Source organism: Labeo rohita, chromosome 1 (genome assembly GCF_022985175.1).
Source record: "Labeo rohita strain BAU-BD-2019 chromosome 1, IGBB_LRoh.1.0, whole genome shotgun sequence".
Taxonomy (NCBI): domain Eukaryota; kingdom Metazoa; phylum Chordata; class Actinopteri; order Cypriniformes; family Cyprinidae; genus Labeo; species Labeo rohita.
The window spans coordinates 18,364,835-18,385,346 of record NC_066869.1 but is presented as its reverse complement, the minus strand read 5'-3'; the positions used below and the strand labels follow the sequence as shown (position 1 = coordinate 18,385,346).

The following is a 20,512-nucleotide window of genomic DNA, read 5'->3' as shown; positions in this document are numbered from 1 at the left end:
TCTTTCCTGATAGTGTAAGTAATGCTTAAGGAACCAAGAAGATATGCATTGGACATAAATTCATATTTGATATAAAAAAAACAAAAACAAACAAACAGTATATTAAAATAGAAAAATATTATATTAAATTGTATTAACTGTATTTTGATCACATAAATCCAGCCTTGGTCAAATTTTACAATGGCAGCTTTAAGATTTTTTTTTTTATTTATTTATTTTTTGACCATTATATTAGTTGTTTGGACCATTAAATTAGTATTGTAATCATCAAAGTTGCATTCACAAAGGCATCACTGAACGCTTATGAATGAAAAAAAAAAACCATAGACCATTTTGATTGATACTTTATTTTTATCTATGATTTAAAGGTTACTTCAGCAAATTACATAATGTTTTTACAAATACTGTAAGAAAATCAAAACACAATAACAGGGACTGAGTTCATTTAATAAATACGATCGCACCAAACAGAAACAATTCCACGGAGCACAGAGTTGAGGTCAAAGAAAGATCAAAAATAAAGAAACAAAACATTACACACCAAAAATTTGTATATATTTATATATATATAAAATCTTTACAGTAATAAAACTCTTGTCTTCTACAAAAATAATCTTCCTCACTCTTAAGAGAGAAGTGGCAGCGCTCGGTTATGATTTCCCGGCTGCCACAGTTTGTCCATTCAAAGCTCATAAAGTGTCTTGTTTTGTAGCCAGTGGTTTTAACAAAAGCTCTGTTTTCAGTTTAAATGTACAACTCAATTTAATAATTAAAATGTATTTATCTTCAGCCACCAGGTTTGAAGTAATGTCATTTGTAGATTGAGTCTATCATACATGATTTTTCTTTCGGCCTTTCAGCGGAAATAACTGAATGATATTGCTATTGTTCCTTTAAATAGCCTCTCCCTTACCCACAATGCCCTGCACTCATTTGATTGACAGTTTCAACTCATAACTTCAGTCTTGTCATCCATCTCCTTATATTCTAAAGACAGCGTCAGACCGCAGCGTGTGAAATTATGAAAATATAATCTGTACTGTGATTGTGTCAAGTCCATAGTGAATTGTCTCGGTACGAACGTACTCTACCGCTGTGACATGATATTTATACGCCGCGTACAAAAGGTGACGGACAAGGACAATTGAAATAAAATTAGCCATTAAAATCCCCTTTTAAACATGCTGTTTTCAATATCCTGACAATTTGGTGATAAAGATGACCTCCATTTACATTCAGCAGTGGATGAGAATGGAAAGACTGACAATAGCTGTAATATAACCTTGATATTCAAATGAAAACACACTGAAAGAACAAAAAAGGTAGCAAATAGTCCATAGTTATAACTATAAGAAAAAGAATATTGCTACTGAGTGTGACATAAAGATGGTGAGGAGCATGACCTCTGCCATGTGTGTAACAGCACCATTATATCAAACAGGAGGACATGCAAAAATGGTCTCTGTTTTACTATTGTATCGTTATTGTACTAAACATATGTGTATTGTACAAACCAAACTTGCATTCTGGCAAAAATTTTAAATTAAACTTGTCATTGGCTATCCAAATCAATCATATTCCAATATTGACAAGCTGTGTGAAGTTGTCAAAAACTATGGACAAATAAAATAAAATTTAAAATAAAATAACAAAAAATAAATAAAAAAATAAAACACAAATTAAATTTAAAAATGAAACAATAAAATAAAAAAAATAAAAGAGAAAATAAAATAAGAATGTAAAAATAAAATAATTACATTTGAAAATAAAATAAAATTAAAAATGAATAAAATAAAACTTGCATTTAAAAATAAAATAATAAAAAACAAAGTTTAAAAACAAAACAAATTGAATTTAAATGAATAATAAAATAAAAAACAAATACAATAAAAGTTTCATTAAATTAAAATGTAAAAATAAAAATTACATTTGAAAATAAAATAATTGAATAAAATACACATTAATAAAATAAAATAAATATAATCAAATAATAAAGATGTAAAACAGTAAAATAAAATATACATTTAAAAATCAAATGAAATAAAAACTGAACTTAAAAATAAAAGTCATAAAATTAAATTTGCATTTAAAAATAAAATAAAAATAAAATAATACAATACAAATTAATTAAAATAAAATCAACCTTTAATTTGAAAATAAAATAAAGAAATATAACAATTAAATAAAATACACATTGAAAAATAGAATAAAAAATTAAAATTGAAGATAAAATAATAAAGAAATAAAATAGTAAAATAAAACTTACATTTAAAAATAAAATTAAATAAAAATTAAACTTAAAAATAAAAATGTAATAAAATAAAATAAAATACATGTTTAAAAACAAAACAAAATTTTAATGTTAAATAGAAAATAAAATAATACAATAAAAGTTAAATTAAAATAAAACTAATTTGAACATAAAATAAAGAAATATAATAATTAAATAAAACACATTTAAAAAAAATAATAATTTTATTTTGAAAATAAAATAAAGAGATAAAATAATAAAATAAAATATACATTTAAAAATAAAATTAAACTTAAAAATAAAATAAAATTGAAATTAAGATAAAATTACCTTTAAAAATAAAATAATAAAACAAATGTTTTTTGATATGAAATGCAGGGTTATATAAACATGGTTGAATTGTTGGCAATTTTTGAATAGCTGAAACCATCAACTTGTTACTATATATATATATATATATATATAGTTATTGAATAATTAGTGGATTAAGGTCTGTATGCTGCCTTCCATACATGACACAAATTATTTTGATTCGTTACTATTAGTCGATTCATCAACTGCTCATAGTTTCCCTGTGATTTTATACTGCTCATATGTAAAGAGGGAAAGTTTTAAAAAAGTCTTAAATATTTAAATATGTACTTACACATTCATACATTCATATCCGTCAGCCTGTACAGTTCACTTTTGGTATGTCGTGACTGAATTTAAATGCACCAAAAATAACAAATAAACAAGCGAAATGAAACCATAAATCATGTAACTCTGTGAGTGCACATAAATTATTCAATACAAAACTGTTTATGAAATACTAGACACAGTATATGATTATCATCTTCTGCTTGGCCATAATGTCTCAAGAACATCAAGTTAGTTTACACAGCATATCGTGACACTGATTGATATGTATCTGTAAACCAACAGTCCGTTATTTCTACGTAGAAACACAAAGAATTTATTCTACTAAGAAAAAAAAAAAACTTTGATATTGCAGAGAAGCAAAACAAGATAAACACGCTTCAACATTAACCCTGTTTCATGAATAAAGGCATGAAACTCATAAAATTAGTGGTAAAATCTACATTTCTGTGTTACATGTAAAGTACAGATGTGCTAGATATAGTTTTACAAAATGAAACCCAGGAAATGCGTTTCATTTTACAATAATTATTAATAACTTTACATTTTATTATTATGAAAACACTCTCAAAATGTCACATATCCGTGTTTCACGCTCATGAATACTGTACTGCCACTGTTAGAGATAAAAATAAACAACAGGTAACCAAGTATAATTGTCCTTTTTTTTTTTTTTTTTTTTTCACCCTTCATGCTGGCCTTTCCCTCGGACTTTGTACACACTGGCATCTTTATAAATGAACAGCATCAAAAATGTTTTATTGAATACACAGATGTATAAAAAAGCTGTACAAAGTTTGTTCTAGTATTCACAGAGCACAGTAAAGTTAATGTCCAACATGCACAAGTACTGAATAAAGCTTGAAACCTTTGTGTCCGCATGACCAAAGTCCTTGACATGGCGGAGGCTAGAGTTCAAACGTCGATGTATGTAGGAAGATCTGATGAGAATTTGACACGTGGATGAGGTTTGATGCATTCTGGGAAATACGACGACAACAAAATGACAATAAAAAAACAAGTCACTATGTATTCTGTTCCAGAACCTTAACTGAATTGCAGAAATATAAATAAATAAATAAACAAATAAATAATATTTTAGATTTATATAAATTATTATTATTTTAGAATTATGAAATAATAAATATATAAAATATATAAGATTATAAAATAAAATAATAATTAAATATAAATTAAATTTTATTTACCATGATATATTTAAGAATCGTTATTATTATTAAATAAATCATTTACTATTTTTTAAATCTTTTAAAATATTTTTAATATATTAATAAAATATCAATATTTTTGCTGTTTTATTTATATCAGAATTAACTTAATATAAAATGTAAAAAATGAAAAAAAAAAATAAATTAATAATTGAATATTTATTTTTTAATTATCATTCTATATTATTTTAGAATCATATGTATTAAATAATTTAATTTTTATTGAAAATATTTTTTAAATATATTTAATATAAATAAAAAAATACTAAAATAAAATAATAATTTAATATATATTTAATTATTAATTACCATTATATTATTTTAGAATCATAATTATTAATAAATATTTTTTTAATTCTTTTAAAAATATTTTAATATAAATGAAAAAAATATTAAAATAAAATAATAATTGAATATATATTTAATTTCTAATTACCATTATATATTATTTTAGAATCATAATATTATTCAATAATTACATTTTTGTTTTAAATCATTTAAAATATGTTTTAAATATTAATAGTATATTAATTTAAATAGTAAATAGTATATTAATAGTATATTATATTAATATTTACAGTTTTATATCATGATTATTTTAATATCAGAATAAAAAATGGATAAGGTTTGATGCCTTCTAATAAATACAGAATTAAAATGAAAAATAAAGCATGAAATTACATTTTAAAAATATTAAAAATAAAACAATTATATATATAATTCTTAAATTATTATAACTCAACTGCAATTCTAATATATATATATATATATATATATATATATATAAAATTGTAAAATAAAACTTTAAATCTTTAAATAGCAATATATATATGAATATATATATATATATATATATATTGAATGACAATACACTGTTTATCTGTCTATCTATCTATCTATCTAATTTCATCTCTCTTCATCTCTCTCTCTCTATATATACATTCTAATAATTATTAAATTATAAATCTGTTACATTTTTTTTACGTGTTATGTAAAATGTTATATTATATAATGTATTTATATTTTTTGTAAAAATGTATATATAAAATAATATTGCATATATAGACTATGTCTGTGTAAAAACATTCCATTCAGTCAGACTAGAAGGGCACATACTTTCTATTCTCTCTTTATCAGTATATTGTCTTCTTTCCAAATGTCAAAACAGCCTCAAATGAGAGTAGCAGTAATTCCGACAGCAACCTCGAAACCTAAAATACATCATGACATCTGCTGTTCTGTTGATTTATTACAGGCATCATCAGAGGACAATAAGTCAAGCAACCAGTGCTTTTACCTGCAATCAACAAGACCCTCTTAGCCAACAAAAACTGCTGAAGCCATTTACAGGAGTCTGGCTAATGCTCGACTGAGCTGAGTGACAGGAAAAGTATGTCTGCTGTTCTCAAGAATCAGAGCTAAGAGTTCAGCAGAAGAGCGGAGCTGAGTATGGAAGCACTTCAGTGTTAAATAGGGAAGTATCAGTGTTGGGGCGCCGAGGGCCTGTGTGATACCGTGAGGTACTCACCGATGGTCTGGGTGTTGGGCTCTGTGTCCAGAGGCTCCAGTGATGTGAGCAGCTCTCTCTGAGAGCTGCAGCTGGGTGTGCTGTCAGTGGGAGAAACTGGACTCTGGATCATTTCTTGCTCTTTTTCGTCCTGCATCGCTGCATAGACGTGGAGGCCTGGGATCTTCCTTGAGGAAAGATTTACAATGAGACATGTGCAAACAAAGCTCGATGCTACAACATATGCTGGCAGGGGGAATCAGCCAGAGGGAAACAGGATGACGGGGAAAAAAAAAAAAAAATCAATGTTGACAAACGGTAAGCAACCATAATAACCAAAGGGGACAAGTTCGCTAAACTTTCAGAAGTTATTTATTCATCCTGAAGTTCAACTTTTCAATTTTTAGGGAAAGTTCACTTCCAGAACAAAAATGTACAGATAATTTACTCACCCCCTTGTCATCCAAGATGTTCATGTCTTTCTTTCTTCAGTCGTAAAGAAATTATGTTTTTCAAGGAAAACATTTCAGGACTTTTCTCCATATAGTGGACTTCTATGGTGCCTGTGAGTTTGAACTTCCAAAATGTAGTTTAAATGCAGCTTCAAATGGCTCTAAATGATCCCAGCCAAGGAAGAAGGATCTTATCTAGCAAAACAGCCAGTCATTTTCCAAAAAAAATTTTCCAAGACAATTTATATACTTTTTAACCTTAAAGCTCGTCTTGTCTAGCTCTGTGTAAAGTCTGTGTATTCCAGTTCATGACAGTTAGGGTATGTTGAAAAACTCTTAAAAATCCTACATCGCTGTTTTACCTTGTTTTGTAAAGGGTGTTTGACCTTCTTTGCATGTTCACTTTTTAAGCACTGGGTCGGTGCTTCTGCAGCGATGTAGGGCGATTTTGAAGTTTGAGGAGAAAATAAGATGGGAGTTTTTCGACATACTCTAACTGTCATGAACTGGAATACACAGAGTTCACGCAGAGCTAGACAGGACAAGCGTTTGAGGTTAACAAGTATATAAATTGTCAATTTTTTTTAGAAAATAAACGATCGTTTTGCTAGATAAGACCCTTTTTCCTTGGCTGGGATCGTTTAGAGCCCTTTAAAGCTGTGTAAGAGAAATCTTGAAACGTTTTCATTAAAAACAATTTCTTTACAACTGAAGAAAAAAAGACATGAACAAGGGGGTGAGTAAATCTGTTTTTATTTTTGTTCTGGAAGTAAACTTCTTCTTTAAAAGTTTTAACATGATCCCAGCTGAGAAATAAGGGTCTTATCTAGTGAAACAATTGGCCATTTTAAAAAAAAAAAAAAAATAAAATAAATAAAATATATATATATATATATACTTTTTAACCACAAATGCTTGTTTTGCACAAGCTCGACTTCACACATTATGTAATCACATTGGAAAGGTCACACATGACATAGACAGTACCAACTGAGTGTTTACAAAGCGAATGTGCAAAGAAAGTCAAATGCTGTTTATAAAAAAGGTAAAACAACGATGTTGGGGAATTTTGAAGTTGGAGGAGAAAATAAGATGGAGTTTTTCACCCTACCCTACCTTTTTGAACTGAAGTACACAGATGAAGAACTAACCGTTCCTGATCTTTCCAACCCAATTATGTAATGCATGAAGTTGAGTTAGCACAAGATGAGCATTTGTCGTTAAAAAGTATATCAATTTTATTTTTATTTTTTTTCAGAAAATGACCATTCTTCAGCTGGGATTGTGTAGAGCCCTTTAAAGCTGCATTGAAACTGCAGTTTGGACCTTCAACCCGTTGCGTCCCATTAAATCCACTGGAATGTTTTCCTCAAAAACCTTCATTTCTTTTCGACTCAAGAAATAAAGACATGAACATCTTGGATGACATGGGGTTGAGTAAATTACCAGGAAATTTTAATTCGGACTAAGCCTTTAAGACAAACAAGCAAATGGTCATCTACTGTGACTAGCACTTATCTTTCAGCAAGGACCACTGGCCAAATGTTACCTAATTAATATTCATGAGCTGTGCTGATTAGGTTCATAATGTGCTCTTCCGAACTTTTCTGAACATTCTGATGGCCCTGACATTATAAGCTTTGCAGTTCACATCATTGTTTATTTATTTATTTATTTTTTAAATCACAGAAAGCACAAGACATGTTTATAGTTTGTGAGTGCGGTACAGTGCATTTACAAGCCGAGGTCTGAGATCTGCCTCAGAGAAAAGTTATAAGACACGTAAATAAGAGAAACAGACTTCTCACTTAGGAGTTAGAACTGAGCTGTTAAAATAAAGCTTCCCTTTATAGAGGTGATTTTATCCGTCTTGGTCATGCAGACAAAGACCATTATGGAGGGAGAAAGCCACATAAGCAAAAAGCAGAACAAAGCTTTAACAGGCATCGCCTAAGAGGATTCAAAAGCAAATTTATTGTGCTAAATAAAACCGGAGAGGGATTTAGCAGAAAGAAAACACAACACAAACGGACAGCTCATTAAGATGTGATCTAACACCCTCATTAAAGGACCAGTTCACAAAAAGAAACTGAGAGAAATTGTGTTACCATTTACTCACACTCATGTCACTCTACAGCCATTTACATTTGATGCTTTTCTTCAGAGCTTACTGTACTGCAACTGCAATTAGTCCTCATGGGACAAATGCACCATAAAACTAGCCCATACTTCTTGTACTCTATATTTAGGCTGCTATTCAGTGATATTCTGAGAATTAAGTTTATAGTCGTGTCAGTTTGATTCATGAATGAATCACTCTGGTTTTGTGAACTAGAACTCGAGTCATCATTTAAATAACTTTTTAACATGAAGCACCTCTTGTTCCTAGCAGCTGTAGTGTCACCAAAAGCCAGACTGTTTTGTATTAAAGTGTGGGAAAATTCTTGGCACTTCTGTTGTCTCCCTCTCCTGTCTCAGATCTTGTCTTATTGACCTCTCGTGCCCTTTTCTCTCGGTCCAGTGACGGAAATGGTGCAATCATTTAACATTTCATAAAGGTCAACTTGAAAAACTCAAAGGGCTAAATATTGATAATGTCTGTGCATTGACTGACATTTCTCATTTGTTATGAGCGCTTAGAAAAAAAAAAAGAAGACGGTTCTGCAACAGCAAAAGGGTGAATCACCACTCGACATATCCTCTCAGTGGTTTAGCTGTTTTGTTTCGTGAGCTAAACTAAGCCACGACACCTGAACTTGGAGTTTGGAGAGAAACGAGGATGATTCTCTGCGTTTTTGTAACAATATTCAAAATAACTAGCATTTTTATAATATTAAAGAGATAGCTCACCCAAAAATGAAAATTCTGTCATTAATTACTCACGCTCATGTCGTTCCAAACCCGTAAGACCTTTGTTTATCATAGGAACAAAAATTAAGATATTTTTAATAAATTCCGAGAGCTTTCTGACCCTGTATAGACAGCAACGCAACTACCACATTCAAGGCACTGAAAGGTAGTAAGGACATTGTTAAAATAGTTCATGTGACTGCAGTCGTTCAACCGTAATGTTACGAAGCTACAAGAATACTTTTTGCGCACAAAGAAAACAAAATAATGACTTTAATCAACAATTTTGAATGTGGTAGTTGCGTTGCTGTCTATGCAGGGTCAGAATGCTTTTGGATTGCATCAAAAATATATTAATATGTGTTCTGAAGATGAACAAAAGTCTTACGGGTTTGGAACGACATGTGAGTAATTAATGACAAATAATATTTTGGGTGAACTATTCCTTTAATTTTACCCAATACCTATATTACCCAATACCAATACCATGGGCGTCGCTAAGCCATTTTTAGGGGGGCTATAGCGAATTCATGATCGCCTCAGTCCCCTTTAAATTTCATAAGAAAGTTGCGGCAAACTTCGATTGGCTCCTCCTGTCTTTCAGCGCCGCCTTCTTTTTCAATCCGCAGGCCGCGGCGGCGCAGAGTGAGAAACGGGACAAGGTGTGTATGTTTATCAATAGATTGTTATAATAATTGCGTCTGTGCGGTTCTTTGTTATAAAAGGAGCAATCGGTTCCCTATCTACTGTAGTTTTGGCTGTGTTTAGCCCTCATCACACCACAGCTGTCTTTATAAAATTATCATGTTTCCATTTTCATTTGAGAATTTAACGTCCAATATAATGCATATTCTAGTGCATGTGCAATAAGGTTTGCATACTTAAAGAAATAGGATTGTACTAGACATGCAAACCGTAATTTTATATATATATATATATATATATATATATATATATTATAATACCCTCATTGGTGGCTGAGCCCCCCTAAAATGAAAATCCTAGATTCGCCCCTGCCAATACCTCACTACAACTATTAATATTCAGCAAAATAGGAGTTACTTGAGACAGAAGTCAATAATAATTTGTTAAAATAATTAGTTCCAGAATTGTAATTTTTGGGTGAACTATCCCTTTAAAAAAATACTTTTATCCTTATTTTACAAAATCTTTCAGGCTTCCCCAAACCAAACGTATGCCACTAGACATTTAAGACATTTGTCACCCTGGACCACAAAATATCATAAGTAGCACAGGTATATTGTAGCAATAGCCAAAAAAATATAAATATATATTTTTATTTAAGCCAAAAATCATCAGGATATTAAGTAAAGATCATGTTCTATGAAGATATTTTGTAAATTTCCTACCATAAATACATCAAAACTTAATTTTTGATTAGTAATATGCATTGCTAAGACCCTCATTTGGACAACTTTAAAGGTGATTTTCTCAATATTTAGATTTTTTTGCACCCTCAGATTCCAGATTTTCAAATAGTTGTCGTTTGGCCAAATATTGTCATATCCTAACAAACCATACATCAATGGAAATCTAATTTATTCAGCTTTCAGGTTGATGCATAAATCTCAAATTCAAAAATGTGACCCTTATGACTTTGTGATCCAGGGTCACATTTTAGATAGCTAACCATATTTTTGACTGCTAATACATGCAGTATGATCAAGGTTGAAGTTTTAAAAATGGATAACAATACCTTTTGAATTTATAGATGAGGAACACGGCTAAACCCACCACCACCACAGAGAGGAGCATGAGCATTGCTGAGCCGCTGTGATTCTCACTTGTGTCCACTAGAGGCGCTAGACACAGGGGAAAATAAGACAGACAACTGTTGTCAGTGCTCAGTCTGGCATGCTTCCAATCATCCTTTTAATAAACAGACACAAATCACATTAAAAAATCCTGTGAAAAAAGAGTTCACTATACAATTAATGTCACTAATATAACAGCCTTCTTTTGTTCATATCTAAAACAGTAGTATTTGATTCTAGTGCATTACCTGCTGATAAATGTGCAGCGTATACTGTGATCTGGACTCCTGGTCTGAGTGTGAACTGAACCAGATTCTGATTCAGAGCGCTGAGAACCAGTTCTGAGAGCTGAAAGCAAAATCACATTATTGTATTCATACCACACTGGATAAGAAAATGCTGCCTTGTGTATGATACATGCAGATCTGTTATTAAATTACATAAACAGTCACAATAAGAAATAAGATATTCGTGTCCCGCAGGTATTTGATTTTCTTGTTTCTGTGCCAGGTGAGTCCTGATGCATTGTAGTGTTGGTTGAGGCAGAGTGTGGGCTCGTGATGATGTTTGTCGTACGTGAGCCTGAACCACACTGAGAAGACATTTCGACATAAATCAACTCTATCACCTTCACTCACAAATACAGATAGATGACATAGGAGGGATCTCATTTACGTCTAACATCTCTCTCCTCTCCCTCAAACACACACAGAGCCCTTGACTGCCAGCCGCTTTTATGTATGCATAAATCTTGAAAGCAGATAGTTATTTCCTTCCCACAATAAAGCCTTGTTTGTTTTTGTTTTTTTGTGCTTGATTATGGCAGATCAGGTTTTTAGGGTCATTCTGAAACAAGTGCTTCCAGTCTGATGATTTTTAAAGTGCTTTTTTTATTTGTCTGTCAGACAGTGTGCTTAAGTGTTGGCACTGTGGCATCTCATCTTATATTAATACGGTTTAATATAATTACGTCTTCAGAATTGACAGGGTTTATGGTAACAAGACTGACAGTTTAATTTGACTTGTGCTTTAAGTCATAAAATACAATGTGCTTCTCAACTAAAGAAGTTAATGGCTAAATTTATAGAAATATCCTTTCAGTTATTGTTTTTCATACAATCATTGTAAGAGGACTGACAGGATTTAAAGATCATTAAAAAAACAAACAAAAAAAGTAAACTTTCTCAAAAAGAAGAGTGCCATTTCCGCTCATAATGTTATTATTAAGAGCTTTTTTTTCTTTAATGGACTACTACTTTATTACTTTAAAAGAGAGAAAAAAAATTAGAAAATTAGAAAATTGATAGAATTTGATATATATATCGATACACACACACACACACACACACACACACACACATATATATATGCGTGTTTGGAATTAGTAGAGAAGTTTCTAATGCTCATTAAGGCTGCATTTATTTGATCAAAAATACAGAAAAAAAACAGTAATATTGTGAAATAATATTTCAATGTAAAATAACATTTTTCTATGTGAATATATTTTAAAATGTAATTTATTCCTGTGATGCAAAGCTGAATTTTCAACATCATTACTCTATTATTCTGTCACATTATCCTTCAGAAATCATTCTAATATGCTGATTTATTATCAATTTTGAAAACAGTTATGCTGATTACTATTTTGTTGGAACCTGTGATTTTTTTAAGATTTTTTTTTTAATGAATTAAAAAAGAAAAAAAAAAAATAACAGCATTTATTTAATATAGATTTCATTTGTAAAAATGTAAACTATCATTTAAATGTTTGTGCTCAGTACATTTTTTTTTTCTTTTTTTTTTTGAAAGAAATTAATATTTTATTCAGTAACAATGTGAAAACTGATAGCCAAGACTTGCATTGTAAAAAGATTTCTATTTTAAATAAATGCTGTTCTTTTTAATTTTTATTCATCAAAGAATCCTGAAAAAAAGAATCACAGGTTCCAAAACAATAAAAATAAATAAATAAAACAACTGTTTTCAACTCTGATAATAAAAGTAATAAATCAGCATATTAAAATGATTTCTGAAGGATCATGTGACACTGAGACTGGAATAATGACTGATGAAAATTCAGCGTTGCATCAATGGAATAAATTCTGTTTTTAAATATATTAAAATAGAAAACCATTATTTTAAACTGTAATAATATTTTACAATATTACTGTTTTTTTCTGTATTTTTGATCAAGTAAATGCAGCCTTGACAAGCATAAGAAAATTCTTTAAAAACATTAAAAATCGTACTGATCCCAAACTTTTGAACGGCAGTGTGTGTGTGCATAATATATGTAATTATTTTATTTTTAACAAGTGTTAAAGTGTTATTTTTTTCATAAACAATTCTTAAGCTTCATCTTACAGATTTGAGTTTAGCAACGATAGAGCTAAACCTCACATAAAACGACTTCCTGTTCCAAGAGTCCCTTTTTTTCACTCTTTCTACCCAAGCTTCATTAAATCTGTCTCATTTACTAAATGACTCCTGACTTATTTCTGCGCTCCTTTATTTCGTCGTCGCTCTTACCTTCTGTCTCTCTCTCTCCTTATTTCTCACCCTTTTAAAATTAGACCATTCCATGAATAATTACTTTCTTTATGAATTGTACCAGGGTCAGTCAGTCTATTATACTTTTTTAATAAGGCTATCTACACATTATACTTTGAACATGCCACCCTTGAATAGAGATTTATGAGGATCTGCAGTGAAAGGTCCATTGCAGATTCAAGGTAGGTTTTGGGCGAGGAAAAAAAAAAGGCAAAAAGGTGCTGCTTAAGCAACCATGCATGGACATCCACAAAGTGCAGATATCCCTCTATCATCCGTGATATAATATCTCCAGCCTATAAGCGAATAGAGGACTGAATGATCTAGTGGATGGATTACTAATGACCTCCTCTATAGTGAGGCTTTATAGTGAGAAATTACTGCTTCAAAATATATAGATGACTCTGCATGTTAATATTGGAGGATATGAGCCGCTATCTCATATTCGGTAATAGCTGTTCTCTGTTATTGCCAAATACATTGCAATATGGCCAAAATTACCCATGACCTAACAAGTTCAACCCAGTACATCACACGTGAGTTATAAGAGATGTACATTATTGATGTCTAATCAGGAAGAAACTTTTTCTAAAGCAGTAGTTATGTGCTTGTCTCATAACCAAGTTTTTAATTTCAGGAGAAAATGAGATATTTTCTGATCAAGGAAAAATCATTGGACTTGTAAAAACAGGTTTTTGTCAAGAGTTAAAAAGGCCAACATTGACATCTGCTGGAGACCGTAAGAAACTCTTGTCAAAATCCTCCTTTTACCCACTATCCTTTTGTATTTGAAAGAAGGTCTGAAAATGGTACTTGAATGTCTGAGCCTTTTCTTTTGAATGAGAGACAAAGGTAAAGCAAAACATTAATTATAGCTGAGTGTCTCACAACTGAGATTGAAAATCGTGCATAATGTAAAACGAGGGTCATGTCTTGTACCTCGTCTAAATGGGTGGCTGTTTTGTCTGGTTTCCCCTCTGTCAGCTGTTTGTCTGGTAACAGGAAGAACTCGGCCGCTGTTGGCAGTCCAGGCAACACTGTGACCAACAGCTGCTCTGGATTCACTCCTGTCGCCTGAAGACCAGAAAACACAGTATTAGACATGCAAACGCCCAATAAACAAGATTAGAGGAATACAAGAGTTAGAGAAAAAAAGACAATGCCTGTCTTCTGAGATCGACTGTTTTTTCCCCCAATAATGTTAGGTTTTTTAATGAAAATTATCATTAGTATTATTACACATATATTAATAACTTTATTCAGCAAGGATGCAATAAACTGATCAAAAGTGAAAGTAAAATATTGTAATATTACAAAAGATTTTAAATAAATTCTGTTCTTTTGAACTTTCTTTTCAACAAAGAATTCTAATATTCTTTTGAGACTTTTTTTTTGTTCAATATTGTTTAATGAATTATTATTATTATACAGATATTAATAGTTCAATAATGTTCAATAATTCTTATTATAATGTTTTCATTATTATTATTATTATACACATATTAACACTTTTATTCAGCAAGGACACATTAAACTGATCAAAAGTGACAGTAAAGATTTATAACATTACAAAAGATTTCAAATAAATTCTGTTTAGAGAAAAATATTAGCAGCATAATATATTTACAGCAATTTTGATCAAATAAATGCAGCATAAGAGACTTCTAAAAAAAGACAATGCCTTTAACTCTATATTTCTTTTGAGATGAATAGTATTTTTTTTTGTTCTACAAAATTTCTTTTAATATTGTTATAATTATTATACAGATATTAATAGTTAATTTTTTGGTTTTACAAAAAATATTATTATTATTATTATTATTATTATACACATAATACTTTTATTCAACAAGGAATGCATTAAACTCACCAAAAGTGACAGTAAAGATTTATAGTATTACAAAATACTTCAAATACATTTTTCTCTTTTAAACTTTCTATTTATCAAAGAATTCTGGAAAAGAATTACCACAGTTTTGACAAAAATATTTATGATTAATGGATTAATGGCGACTGAAAATTCAGCTTTGCATCACAGGAATACATTTTATTAAAATAGAAAACTTAATGTTGTTTTTTAACAAATAATAATAATAATAATAATATTAAAAATTATTATTATTATTATTATTATTGTTATTATCATACAGATATTAATGTTTTACAAAAAATCTTATAATTGTATATTTTTTTTATAATTTTTATATTATACTTTTTCTTATTAGAATTTTAATTTTAATTATTATTATTATTATTATTATTATTATTATTATACTTTCTATTAATCAAAGAATTCTGGAAAAGTTTTATCACAGTTTTAACAATTGATTAATGGCTGCTGAAAATTCAGCATCACAGGAATACATTTTTATTAAAATAGAAAACTGTTATTTTAAAATGAAATACAAATTCACAATATTGCTGTTTTTACAGTATTTTTACTCTAAATATAATTAAAATTTCACAGTCTGATGTAAATATACAAAAATATATATAAAAATTAAAATAATGCGATAAAATAATAGATATTGTTTACTGTCTCAAAAATACCCATGATTACACAGTCAATTACAGCTGCAATGCATTTAAAGGTTTAGTTAAAAAAATAACATTTCAGCATCATTTCCTCCCTTATGTCTTTTAGATGGGTAGAACCAGATTTGACATCATGTCACACATCATTGGTCCCCACTCTTGCAACAAATCAATTCTTCAGCATTTCTCCTTTTGTGTTCCACAGACAAAAATGGTACGTCTCAGAAACGGAATGAGTAAATAACAACAGAATTTTTATATTTGGGTGAACTATATCTTTCAGATATAATCTAAATATACAAAATTCTCCTTGTTTCATGTTACAAGGTCACAACGTCAGCCTCGTTCCTGTCCATATGCCCAGCGCAAAACTCATTACACACATTACCACTAACCAACTGGAGCAGAACAACGCATATGGCTCACATGAGAACCATTATTCTCAAGTGTCATAATCCATAAACATCCATAAAGAAAGTCTCCATGTTCAGTTATAATGGGCCTCTTGAAAATGCCATGGGCAAAGCGAAGAAGAACACTGATGATTATTTCGGTCTGTCACGCCATATGTTTGAATATTCGCGAAGCTTTTTCTGTCACGGTGGTGTTTTCCTTCCATCAGTGAAGGTGAATCTGGAAGCCAGTTTCACAAGTGTGTCAACTTGAGTTCTTCAAGCAAAGAGTGGAGCATGAAAAATCAACAAAGCTCCAGACTACACTTGTATTTGTAATTTTTTTTTATACCCGTTAATAACATCAAAGTATTTTAAAAATAAAGTTGAAATATTACAACAATAAAGTCAAAATTATTAGAATGAAGTTTAAATGTTTTGGGAATAAAGTCAAACCCTATTCTCGAAACTTTCAACTTTTTTCTTGAAATATTTTGACTTTATTCTGGGAATTTAGACTTTATTCTCAAAATATTTCATCTTTGTTCTCTGAATTTCGATTTTATTCTCTAAACATTTCAACTTCAAATTTGAAATGTTTCGAGAATAAAGTCGAAATTACGAGAATAAAGTTGAAATATTATGAATAAAGTTTAAATTCACAGAATAAAGTCAAAATATTTCAAGAAAAAAGTCGAAATGTTTCAAGAATATTCTCAAAAGTATTTCAACTTTATTCTCGGAATTTCAACATTATTCTTGAACAATTCGACTTTATTCTCGGAATTTCAACTTTATTCTCAAAATATTTCGACTTCATTCTCGGAAGTTCGATTTTTTTTCTTGAAACATTTCAACTTTATTCTCGAAATATTTCGACTTTATTCTCTAAACATTTCAACATTATTCTCGGAATTTCAACTTTATTCTCGAAATATTTCAACTGTATTTTTTTTTTTTTAAATATTTCTACTTTATTCTCTAAACATTTCGACTTTATTCTCGGAATTTCAACTTTATTCTCAAAATATTTCAACTTTATTCTCGGAATTTCAACTTTATTCTTAAAACATTTCGACTGTATTTTTGAAATATTTCAACTTTATTCTCGAAACATTTTGACACTATTTTTTAGAATTTCAACTTCATTCTCGGAATTGTAACTTTATTCTTGAAACATTTCGACTTCTTTCTCGAAATATTTTGACTTTATTCTGTGAATTTAAACTTTATTCATAATATTTCAACTTTATTCTCGTAATTTCGACTTTATTCTCGAAACATTTCGACTTTATTATTGAAACATTTCGACTTTATTCTCAAAACTTCATTCTCATAATTTAGACTTTATTCTCGAAACCCAACAAAGCTCCAGACTACACTTGTATTTGTACTTTTTTATACCCTGAGTTGTTCTGAAAATTTTCTGACTCTAAACATCTAAATGCCCTCTTGACAGATTACCGTGAATTTGCTCAAGTAGAGCTTTAAATGGAGATTCTCTGAAAATTCTTTTTAATGACTACTTATATGACCACAAAACTGAATTCTTTACGCTGATTATATGCTAACAAATAATGCTCAAAACACATCATGAAATTTCAAATGCCATCACCTTTCTGAGAAACACATCCATTAGTGTTTTATTCCTAGAAGACCTCGATCATTGTTTGCTAAAATCATTTGCAGTTTGTCTTTGTATCCTAGACTCAGATCAGAAGATGAATATTCTTGCATACCCTCATTTAAACTTCGTACAAAGAGCACAGACAGACATTCGTGAGAGAACGTTCAAGTGAAACGAGAAGTAACAATTTCTTTCTTCTTAGAAATGCGTACATGTATATTACATCCTTCAAGGAAAAGAAAGATTTTTCATTTTGAATATGTATATTTGTGTATCTACCATATAGATGACCTCAAAGCAAACAGACATGATTGCCTCTTCATGTTTTATTATATTGTATATGCAGTGAAGCATTGTATTTTGAGCTCTTTAATGTCACTGAATAGTGGACTAGATTTTCAGCTGTGTGAAAAGTGAATGTTTTTTTTTTTTCAGGTTAAAAAAAGATTTGAACTCACCTGCACCATAGAGGTTTTAATGACTCGACTCACATCAAGCCTCCATTCAGCCACATCAGGGTTGTGATCATCAAGATTAGATGAAAAGGCAAGAAGATGAGATCTGAAGTATTCTATAATTACAAAAAAAATATTATGTTCTTACGATTATTATTAGTTTTTGACTACTGCACCTGCAGTACACATATGCTGCAGCATTTGCTTTCACTGTGTATTTGCTATGATATATTATATAAAATGCGATATGAATGTGGTTTAATTTAGACTTATGACATTTCTGAAAAAAGCATCAGGAATAAATAGGATTGTAAATAGTGATTAGTGAACCCAAAAAAGTTACGGAATGCAGCTTTAAACTTGTCAAATTTTGGGAATAAAGTCAAAATATTATGAGAATAAGGTCATTTTGATAATAAAGTCGAAATATTACAACAATAAAGTCAAAATGATTAGAATGAAGTCAAATTGTTCTGAGAATAAAGTCCAACTTTATTCTATAAACTATTCTCGAAATTTCAACTTCATTCTCAGAATTTCAACTTTATTCTCAAAATATTTAGACTTTATTCTCATAGTTTCGACTTTTTTCTCAAAACATTTCAACTTTATTATTGGAATTTCGACTTTATTCTCTAAATATTTCAGCTTTATTCTCGAAACATTTCAACTTCATTCTCGGAATTTAGACTTTATTCTCGAAATGTTTTGACTTTATTCTCGTAATTTCAACTTCATTCTCAGAATTTCAACTTTATTCTCAAAATATTTAGATTTTATTCTCATTATTTCGACTTTTTTCTCAAAACATTTCAACTTTATTATCAGAATTTCGACTTTATTCTCAAAACATTTCAACTTTATTCTCGAAACATTTCAACTTTATTCTCGAAATAGTTTGACTTTACTCTCGGAATTTTGACTTTATTCTTGAAATATTTCAACTTTATTCTTGAAACATTTTGACTTTATTCTCGTAATATTTCGAATATTCTTGAAACATTTCGACTTCATTCTCAAAATATTTCAACTGTATTCTTGAAACATTTCAACTTCATTCTCGGAATTTGTGTACACAGAATGTGTCTGCAAAGTTTCAGCTCAAAATACCCCACGGATCATTTATTATATCATTTTGAAAATGCCTATTTTGAGTGGAAGCAGAAACATGCTGTTTTTGTGCATGTCTCTTTAAATGCAAATGAGCTGCTGCTCCCCGCCCCTTTTTCCAGAATAGGGCTGTGCCTTTACAGCTCGTACCTAGGATACTCTGCTAAAAACATCTGTTTGGTAATATACAGCGTAATACACAGTAAATAAATTAATAAATACACTGCTCTCGTCTCCTCTAAGGCTGGGACTTTAAATAGTGTTCTGGGTTGCTAGACGCACCCGTTTATAGCACTTAAACATAGAAAAAGTCAGATTTTCATGATGTGTCACCTTTAAAGTGTTAATGTGTTCAAAATGTTTCACAAATGAGCAAAGAACAAAATATATTTTGAGAAAGCTTATTGCTAATATATGAAGCTATCTTTAATACCTAGCAGTCTGTTTACTTGCTGCATGTAGAACTCACCATGGACAGCGATGGTTTTCCTGTCTTGCAGGATGGTATTCCCAGCGGACACCTGTACAGTGACAACGCTGATTCCCTCTCGAGAGAATGTGAACGCCACACTCCCCTCCAGCGTGATCACGGGCTGTGAATACAGTGTGAGAGAGACTCTCTAGAGGACGCCCTGTCAGCGCAGTTGCAGTGAAGATGCCAACTTTATTTACATGGCACTCGGTGAGGCAATCACAAACACACACACACACACTGAGTCATGCACAAGTGTCTAGTGAGTCACACATGAAGACTTTACCTCAGAATTGTTCCCAAGCCACCAGATATATGTGACCGTTCCCACTTGGCTTGGTGAGAGAACCACCGTCAGATTGACTTCTTTATTTTTCACAGCGACAAACGGGGCGGAGAGGTGAATAGACTCCAGCTGACCTGCGCCGAGACAGAAAGAAAAGAGAAAAGTGGGGTTGGTCGCATGAGCATATTATCAACATTGATCTAAAAAAAACTCAAGCACCAAATCAACATTAGAATGATTTCTGAAAGATAATGTGATACTGAAGACTGGAGTAATGATGCTGAAAACTCAGCTTTACAAATTACATTTTTAAAAATATTAAAATAGAAAACAGTTATTTTCATTTGTAATACGATTTCACAATATTTATGTTTATTTATTT

General features: G+C 30.4%; 1 protein-coding gene across 4 annotated transcripts in view; it reads right to left on the bottom strand.

Moving 5' to 3' along the window:
- Positions 1 to 3,220: 3,220 nt before the first annotated feature.
- Positions 3,221 to 20,512, bottom strand: part of LOC127180920 (VPS10 domain-containing receptor SorCS1) — a 204,307-nt gene continuing 187,015 nt past the window's right edge. For 2 of the 4 annotated variants that reach the window (XM_051135358.1, XM_051135567.1), the window contains 8 exons: positions 20,131 to 20,264; positions 19,842 to 19,965; positions 18,266 to 18,378; positions 14,193 to 14,327; positions 10,952 to 11,051; positions 10,646 to 10,751; positions 5,648 to 5,814; positions 3,221 to 3,870 (listed from right to left, as the gene is read on the bottom strand). In XM_051135358.1, coding sequence (XP_050991315.1) covers positions 3,806 to 3,870; positions 5,648 to 5,814; positions 10,646 to 10,751; positions 10,952 to 11,051; positions 14,193 to 14,327; positions 18,266 to 18,378; positions 19,842 to 19,965; positions 20,131 to 20,264 — 944 coding nt within the window. In that variant the 3' untranslated portion in view covers positions 3,221 to 3,805. The remainder of the gene's footprint in view (positions 3,871 to 5,647; positions 5,815 to 10,645; positions 10,752 to 10,951; positions 11,052 to 14,192; positions 14,328 to 18,265; positions 18,379 to 19,841; positions 19,966 to 20,130; positions 20,265 to 20,512) is intronic. The other 2 variants (XR_007829723.1, XM_051135439.1) reach the window with 2 other exon arrangements.